The sequence below is a fragment of the Nannizzia gypsea genome, genomic scaffold, assembly GCF_000150975.2.
Source record: "Nannizzia gypsea CBS 118893 supercont1.5 genomic scaffold, whole genome shotgun sequence".
Classification (NCBI taxonomy): Eukaryota; Fungi; Ascomycota; class Eurotiomycetes; order Onygenales; family Arthrodermataceae; genus Nannizzia; species Nannizzia gypsea.
In genome coordinates, this window is record NW_003345197.1 from 932,730 (window position 1) to 941,440 (window position 8,711).

An 8,711-nucleotide genomic window follows, 5' to 3' on the forward strand; every position below is an offset into this window, starting at 1 on the left:
GATAGATACCCATAGCTATCGAGTTATATTTTTTGGGGAACTCCTTTAATGGGAAATTGAAGAATAGCAGAGTTATCTATTGACAAATCTATTTGTATAAAGGTAAATATCATTTACTCTTTTTCTTCGCCAACCTCTTTTCCGCTCTGATATCCTTTTTCATTCGAGCATCAACAATCTTGTATCGTCCCTTGACTCCTCTAGGGCGACCAGAAATACCCTTATTTCCTCCCTTAGCCACCACAAGCTTGACGCTCTGCTTTGGCTTTTTCTTGGTAGCCTTGCTTATCATTTTAGCAATTGATTGGGCCTTATCTCTTTCACTGATGCCCTCATCCTCAGCTAACAGTGAAGACTTCTTGCGTAATTTTTCCAGCTTCTGAGCTTGTTTGAATTTCTTTCTGCTCTTAGCTTCACGGACCTTCTTGATCGGCCGGGCATTGATGGCGCGCATCTTCTCTTTGATTGCTGCCGCTGCTGCGGCAGTTATTGGCCTTTGTAATTTCGAATGTTGATTCTCGTCATCAAGGAACCACTGCGGAAGACCATCAACATCGCGGAATGAATATCTATGGAAACCATCGTCAACAAAGTCCTCGGTTGTTTTCTCGCCCTTGGCCATTTGATGGGCCAAGGCCATGGCTTCAGCTGTTATTATATCGACGTCTATCAAAGTTAAATTAGTAATGTGTTCAAAAAGAAAAGTATGGAAATAGAAGTGCACCTACCAAGTTGACCGTTTTTCTTCCGTGGATCGTCGTTTAACCGGGGATTGTCGTCATCGTCGAAGTTCTCTGGCTTCTCTAGCATAACCTCCTGGTAGCTGGAGTCACTGGCTGTAGACGGAGAGGGTGAAGCAGCTTTTCGACTCTTTTTTGTAGCTTGCTTTTCAGCAGTAGCAGATTGCCCCTTGGTCACTCCATTTGTCTTCGTGGCATTGGCATCATCGCTTGCTTCTCCATCCTCAACGGCTCCAAGATCACGGAATATATCTTGGTCGAAAAACATAGCAGCCTTATTAGAGAGACCATTTACATGATCTCCCACAGGCGCTATTGGGAACGTTTGAGGAGATTCATTATCTGATTCCTCTCCTTCCTCCTTTTCAGAAAAGCCTTCCCATTCTTCTGTTTCATAATCCTTGCGTGATTTTTTGGCTCGTACTTTGGCGTCTCGACTTTCGCGTGCCTCTTGGTATTGAGAGTACAGGGTATCGAGTTGACGTTCTAATCGGTCAGCATCTTCATCTGAGTCCTCTTCACCGGAATCTTCTTCCTCTTCACTACTACTTTCTATCGCAGCGGCCATACTACTAGCAGATACCGAGCGTGCAGCTGGTAATTTCTCTGCTGTTTGTAATTTGAACATTGCTCCCTCACCCAGTGGACCAGCCTGCTCCATTCCGATTTCTTTTGGCGTTGTCATATTCATCTGCAACCTGACAATGTCCTTTCGTTTCCGCTCGTTCTCTTTTCGTCGCTCACGCTTGTTCTTTGAAGACTCACGCTCATGCATGCGCTTAAGGTCTTCTTGAAGGGCAAGTTCTTCGTCCATGGGCTCAACTTCGGCAACTTCTTCAGTTTCCTCATCATTCCTTGGGCCCTTTTTCACCGCTAGCCCGAATTTCTCGCGCACTTTGATTCTCCATCGTAGTAATTGTCGGAAGTCCTTTTTGCCTAGAACCTTGAGATCCTCGCAGCACATCCGCACTTCATCGGTTGTCTCTGGTAACCGTTGCAAAGTAGCAAGGGCAAGGTCGCCACCGGGAGATTGAGTAAATGTGAGCTTGTTATAGGAACCCAAAATTGAAATAGGATCTATGGTGTTTATGAACTCCGTTGCTGGTAATTCCTTGTGCTGGGTCCAATCATTTTCTTCGTATCCATCTCGCTTTCGCTTCTTCTTTTCTGGATTGAAAACTTTGGCCTCGTTGTTCGGATTTGGATCTTGCAGTTCCGCAAAGACATGCTTGGGGTCTAGAAACTTGGGGTCGATATGCTTAGGGGCTTTAAATCCAAGGCAGACAACGAAAATTTCAGCCGACACATTTCGAGAAGATGGTGGTTTCGTGGCCTCCACCGTGGTGAAGAGCTGTTTGAAGACCCAGAGAAGAGGATTGTAATCTTTCGATCTGAAAACTTTCGTAACGAATGTGCCTCCTGGTACCAGGAACTCTGTTGCTAACTTCAATGACTGTAGAACCAATTCCGCCTGGGAGAAAGCATCTTGTACCCAGGCCGTACCGACGTTCGGCGCACCATCGTGAAGTACCGTATCTGCCTTCCATGTCTTGAAATGTTGTCGAATTGTGGCCCTGCACTTATCGGTTGTGATGTCGCTTTGGAATGTGATGACCTTGGGGATTGCCTTGATAGGGGAGAGATCAACACCGACTATAAGACTCTGCGATGGCATGCATTCGGCTGCAACTTGACACCATGACTAAAAGTTCATAGAATGACATTAGTATGGCAGTGGGACAAGCATATCATTGGGATATGAAACAAGGGTGGCATTGGCTTACACCTGGGGCTGCGCAAAGATCCAAAAGGACTTTACTTTTCTCAAGAAAGCCATATTTCTTGTTCAGCTGGATCAATTTGAAGGCAGCTCGCGCGCGGTATCCCTTCTCCTTCGCCAATCGATACCACTTATCTAAACGACCTTTTCCGTGCTATTGTTAACCCAGTCAGTCAGTACCTCCCATTCACAGCACAAGACATGATATCAGTGAATAATCTACCTTCTTCTGGATCGCCATGGTGCAGTCTAACGGCCCGTCCCCGAGCACTCAGCTTCTCCCCCTTGGATATAAAAAAACGGCGGTGTCTGGCTGTCTGTCTGTATGTCTTCTCCAGCTCAGGTAAAAAAAAAGCTCTGCAAAAGCAACTTTTCTGCCAATCCTCACCGCCCTAATCGCTTCTTCTTATCAGATCTACATTACATAATCAATGACATCACGTTACCTGAGCTACTGACCAGGACGAGGCGCATCAAAAGAAGCCAAAGCGACAACAGCTCGAACTACCAAATCACTATTTACACGCTTGATCCCCCCCGTATTGACCGGGGAAACATGATAGACGCTTTTATGACCCGCCAAACTGCGTGGTGATGCTCTATCATCGGCCTCGATGGCTCCCGCAGCGCGTGCAACACGAGCAACAAAGAGTCAGAGAGGCAGCAGTTCAAAGCCAGCAGGCACGAACAACACAACGACTAACGAAGATACCGTCAAGGAACTACCAGGAGATGGAATGGTGAGGGCATCCCCTGTGCTTCTATTGTTTGGGTGTGCCACTACTGACACTCCTTTTTCCCTCTTAGAGCTGGTATCTTAGATCTTGGCCCACTCAGTCAAAGGCGGCGGCCGTTACCGAGGTCGCCCGTGAGAGCATATCAGCGGCTAGTTCAGCGGCTTCTCAACGCTCACGATCATCCTCATCTTTACGAAGCACAGCCAAATCCTCCCGACCTCCCTCGATCCAGTTGACGAAAAAGGGCGGAGCATCTGCTAGGTCGCTCCCAGCCGACGTTGCCACAACAAAAGTGAACATTGCATCAACAGGGGCCTTGCCTATGCCAATCGTCTCGAGTGATATTGTTAGGAATGTCCATAGTGGTTTAAAACCGTCCGACGTTACGAATAAAACGGATGGCGAGCTAAAGAAGGACGAGGAATCACAGGAAGCAGACGCGAGTGAGCAAAAGAAGGACTCATCGAATGCACCATCGGAAACAGTTGAACTACCACCGAAAGATGCACATAACGAACCCCCGCGCTCAACAGGTTGGTTCGAGTGGCTCTCAATGGCAAAGACTACAAATGAACCCACTGAACCTACTCAGCAACCATCTGACCCTGCTGTTGTGAAGGAGGAAGAGGTTGGGTCGTCTACACCGAAGATTGAAACTGAAGAAACATCCAGTTCAACCAATCACGATATCAACAAACATGATAGCTCGGCACTCAAAGAAACACAAATTTTACAATCAAGGTCATGGTTTCAATTATGGGGAGGATCTACTTCAAGCCTTCAAGCAAAACCTCTTGAATCGATCACGAATCCCGAAGGCGTGGAGAACACCACCGCTACATCACAATCTAATCAACCGGGAGAAACTATCAACTCGACACAACCAGAAGATGCAAGTGATAAAAATCAACCAGCCGAAGAAACCACCCATAAACGTGCAGAATCTGCCTCTGGATGGCTCTTTTGGCCAAGACAACAGGTAGACGCAGGGTCTGTTGCTAAGAACGGAGAACATGCAGCAGAGAACGTGCCATCCGATGGAAACACCAAGGAACAAGTGGCGGGTTCCTCGGTGGCCGCAGAGGTACAAAATATCCCGGCATCCAAGAACTCTCGTGTCAAATCATCTACGGCTACTCCCCCAGCCGCAACTCCCCCCGAACCCTCTTCGCAAACCGTTCCCAAAGAACCGCCACTCCAACCGGCAAATGTTCCTGTAACTCCGCCAACGAAGAAAGGGGAGCGTACGCCGCCAAATCAAGTTCTCCCGTCCTTCCAAACGAGTTTTCCCGTCGAGAGTAGGCCTGGTTTCATTGAGCAGCTCAGCCGTCTACTTTACAAGAAGGGATCGGAACCGAGACACGTCTTACGCAGCCACACCACCCCGCAGATTAAAAAAGCCATTGCAATCGGTATCCATGGGTACTTCCCTACACCGTAATCCGAAGGGTATTGGGCCAACCGACAGGAACCTCCGTTAAGTTTGCCTCTATGGCCGCCAGAGCGATTGAAGAATGGGCCGATGAAAACAACTCACCCTGCCACATCGAAAAGATTGCCCTCGAGGGCGAAGGCCGCATTTCCGAGCGGGTCGACTTGCTCTGGAAACTACTTCTCAACTGGATTGAGCATATTCGGGAGGCTGACTTTGTGCTGGTCTCTTGCCACAGCCAAGGTGTCCCGGTTGCAACTATGCTGGTCTCGAAGCTAATAGCCTTCGGCTGTGTGAGCAGCGCGCGGATCGGCATATGCGCAATGGCAGGTATCAACCTAGGGCCATTCGCTGACTATAGGTCCCGTTGGATCAGCGGGTCAGCCGGAGAGTTGTTTGATTTTACGGACACTGAAAGCAAGGTCTCGAAAGATTACCGCACGGCTTTGAAGGCTGTTCTTGATTTTGGGGTAAAGGTTACTTACGTTGGAAGTATAGACGATCAACTTGTATCTATGGAGGTAAGTATTCATCCACTAGAACACTATGTTCAGAATGCTTTGACCTCAAACATGCACTTACCGCCAGTTCCTAGTCATCTACATTCACAACCGTCTCACACCCTCATATTTACCGTGCCGTATTTGTCGACGGACGGGTGCATGCTCCCAGCTTGTAAGTGAAATGACTTGATGAAACTTCCTTGACATGATAAACTGCATGATTAGTCTTACATGTCACTGTCTAGTCTTTCGCATCTGGTTGGCTTCACTATGAAACTGCGTAACCTAGGAGTCTCCGACCACGGCCTAATTCGAGAACTCAGTTCTCCTCTTGCTGGGAGTTTATACACCGGAGAAGGTCACTCCCGCCTCTACGAAGACAAGAACGTCTACAAGTACTGCCCCCTTTTTTTGCCTCCATCAAACCCAAAAGCCGTGTGTGTGCATAAAACTAATGAGCCGGCTGCATCTAGACTAGCAATAAGGTTTGCCTTGGAAACGACTGTGGTCAACAACACAGCCGTCCAGTTTCATAAGATGATTGCGCCCACGGCGTCGACGTCAACTGCGAACCCGTACATACTTCCGTTTGCGATGCGCGGAGTGCTCGAAGAAGAATACGTTCGGCAGGAATTGTCGGACGAAACCACGGAGCTGTTGAAACAGTTTGAGGACTGGAAGCCGTCCACAAAAACATTAAAAGACGTCAAGTTCCGTTTAGAGGGGATACGGTCTAAACTTTGATACCATTTGTCTTTTCCCCGCGATATATATTAACTTTATACCATTGCGTTTAAGCGATTTGTTATTTATTCAGTGTATAGAGAGATGGCGATTATCTCGCTCATGTCAGCGAGAAGTTTTAATCGCATGGACGTTTCTAATGAAGAACATTTATCTACATTTCAAATTTCGTATCCCTCGCGAGCCAATATATATCGTTCATCACCCACTTTAAAAAGCACCAGGAAATTTACCGTGGGCTGAATAATGCGCCAAAAAAAAAAAAAAAAAAAAAAAAAGAAAGAAAAAAGAAAAGAAAAGAAAATGAGTTGAGTAGATAGTTAAGCATGGTTTACTCCTGCGGAAACGCCGTGAGATATGCTCCCTCGATTTCATCTATATAACTATTAGTTTCCAATTGCCCGCTTCTAGGAGTTAGATGGTGTTGCTTACCTCTCATACCACCTAACGCTTCAAACGCCATAGAATAATTCCGTACAGCTCCGATAACGCACTCAATCCCATGCTGCAGCTCGTCACCAAGCTGGTCTGTGTCACTTAGAGGACTCTCGACCATACCAGGATTACCTGCTCGGGACTTATAGTAAAGCATAAACATAGCGTAACTGCTCTGCATCGCGCAACAAGCAAACGAAGGCATTGTCCGAGGAACAACAGGCGTGAATCCCAGCGAAGAATACTCCTTGTCGTATGTTGGCTTGGGATACGGTAGACTGTCGAACATCTGGGCAATAGATAGAGCAGCTTCCAGACATATGCTGGTTGACGTAGAATTCGAGAATGGAAACGAGTCTTCGGGTATCCATCGAGAGCCTGAAGTGTCTGATACCGGCGAACTGGAAGAAATGGGGCTTTCTAACTGGGTATTTGCAGGAGGCGCAGCTGGAAGTTGGCTGAAGTTGCTCGAACAGCATGATATCGGCTGTATGGTATCCTGGAATTCCAGTACGCTTGAAGAGCTCTCTGTGGTTGGGCTGGCTATGCTTGCGCAAGTTAAATCACAGTGCTTTTTGATAAATATCGGTATATCGAGAAAGGCGCGGAACCGATGTGTCTTTATTCGTGCGCTGGTTATGAAAAGTGTCAGAACAGAATAAACCTGTTGTTATAGCAGTTTGGTGGAAAGAATGTTCTCACCTGCACAGTTTTATTCGTGAAATATACCGAATACTTTGAGCCGTGATACTTTCTACGTCTTGGGGAGAAGTGACTGAGGGTTCCTGGAGTGGCGCGTCTATCTGCGCAAGTATAGACGAAGTCCAGGCCGTTAGTTTCCCCATTCGTTCAAAGATGATGCCTAAGTTCGCTTTTGCCCTCAATGCGCGATTAAAGTCGATGATATACTGTGTGGCGGCGACCAGCGCCTGCTGTGCTTGAATTAAAATAGACCATGCCTGTGAAGTGGTTAGAGATTAGCGACTTGGTTTGGCGGTAGTAGAAAGTAGATAGCAGGTAGTCGTACTCTAAAATCTGATGCAAATCGTGGATATGGCGTTGTGAATCGGGGGTCATGGGTTAATATTGTGATCGGCTATGCATACATTAGCCCTTTCTAAACTTTGTAGTTGATAAAAGGGGTAGATACTTACCACGGTTCCCACGATGGATCCCTGACAAACGCAGTAGAACTATAAAGCACGGTTAGACTGTATTTGGTATGCATAAGAGTAGGAAATGGAAGGCCTCTCATACAGTCATCCACCATGCTCTTCTCCTGGCCTCGGCAAACGGGCTGTCGTCGTGCGTGATTGCATGTAATGAAAGATTCATTGCCATGATGTACGCCTGGCCCGCTCTATGCCGCATTTTGATCAGGTTCCCCCTTTGATTATATTCGTATATACTTAGAATCAGAAGGGCAAGGATACCTTCCAGGTCTGTTGGGGTGAGTGGGTGAACCATCAGCCTGCTAGGTATCGTTGAATTATGCGAGAGAGCCTCGGACGGACTAGTGATAGACTCTTGTAGGTCTGACTCTGCTTCAATACTTGCAACGGCTTCTCGGGCAAAAGCATGCGCATAGGCTCTTCGAAGTAATACTGATTCGGGCGCAAATGAGTTTGGATCCCGGGGGTGGGGGATCAACGCTAGTACCGCTGATATGGCCAGAGTAACGGGAGATTTGGGCTTGTATGGAAGGACAGGGTCTGAGGTAGTGGTAGTTGGAGCTTTGACTGGTGTGTTTAAGGGCCGGTCAACAGCTATTGGTGTGTGTGGTGGGGGGAAAATCGGGAAATAGTAGTGGATATAGATGTAATAAGCATTCAATCTGTGTTACTTATTAGTTCAAGTGTATGCGCACTAGGTATAATGATACTTAAGATGAAAAGGTGCAAAATGTATTAACAAGGATAATTTACTCACATATCTTGTTCACTCCCGTATAGCCGTACCCGTGGCGGCTCAGGGGGAGGTATGGCTGGAGCGTGAGCAGTCGTTGAATGAACCGGAACTTGTTGCTGGGCATTTGGATGGCAGGGCAACACAATAGTAGTAAGGCCACTTGGGGCATCCGGAGGATAAGCATGATGCCATCCTCAGCATATATTCCGTAGCTACCGGAAAACAGCCTATTGTCAGAAGATGAACAACTAAGGGCAAGGTATATTCTCCGCACCGACAGCGTCAATCACGATGCCTCGAGTTATTATCGCCATTTGCCCCAGCGGGGTTTCCCTGATCCTGGTCCTTATCAGCGCAATTTTAAACTCACGAGTCGCTCTCTTGCGAGGTGGAACGACTTTCTCCGCATCCTGCACCCTGGACGGCGCATGC

General features: G+C 47.3%; 3 protein-coding genes across 3 annotated transcripts in view; 1 reads left to right on the forward strand and 2 right to left on the reverse strand.

Moving 5' to 3' along the window:
• Window positions 1-109: 109 nt before the first annotated feature.
• On the reverse strand, window positions 110-2,761 carry MGYG_06183 (AdoMet-dependent rRNA methyltransferase spb1; the record flags this gene model as incomplete). Its single annotated transcript, XM_003171593.1, has 4 exons — window positions 110-666; window positions 729-2,442; window positions 2,525-2,674; window positions 2,744-2,761. 4 exons carry the CDS (start codon window positions 2,759-2,761, stop codon window positions 110-112), a joined length of 2,439 nt encoding a protein of 812 aa, XP_003171641.1.
• Window positions 2,762-3,134: 373 nt separating this feature from the next.
• Window positions 3,135-5,936, forward strand: MGYG_06184 (hypothetical protein; the record flags this gene model as incomplete). The annotated part of the gene is made up of 6 exons (XM_003171594.1): window positions 3,135-3,260; window positions 3,328-4,679; window positions 4,706-5,210; window positions 5,285-5,364; window positions 5,438-5,587; window positions 5,666-5,936. 6 exons carry the CDS (start codon window positions 3,135-3,137, stop codon window positions 5,934-5,936), a joined length of 2,484 nt encoding a protein of 827 aa, XP_003171642.1.
• Window positions 5,937-6,267: 331 nt separating this feature from the next.
• The window catches only part of MGYG_09115 (hypothetical protein), a gene marked incomplete at both ends in the record, with an annotated part of 3,311 nt that continues 867 nt past the window's right edge, over window positions 6,268-8,711 (reverse strand). Inside the window, 7 exons of the mRNA XM_003171595.1 lie at window positions 6,268-6,311; window positions 6,369-7,003; window positions 7,074-7,330; window positions 7,399-7,467; window positions 7,526-7,564; window positions 7,629-8,205; window positions 8,301-8,472. Coding sequence (XP_003171643.1) covers window positions 6,268-6,311; window positions 6,369-7,003; window positions 7,074-7,330; window positions 7,399-7,467; window positions 7,526-7,564; window positions 7,629-8,205; window positions 8,301-8,472 — 1,793 coding nt within the window. The remainder of the gene's footprint in view (window positions 6,312-6,368; window positions 7,004-7,073; window positions 7,331-7,398; window positions 7,468-7,525; window positions 7,565-7,628; window positions 8,206-8,300; window positions 8,473-8,711) is intronic.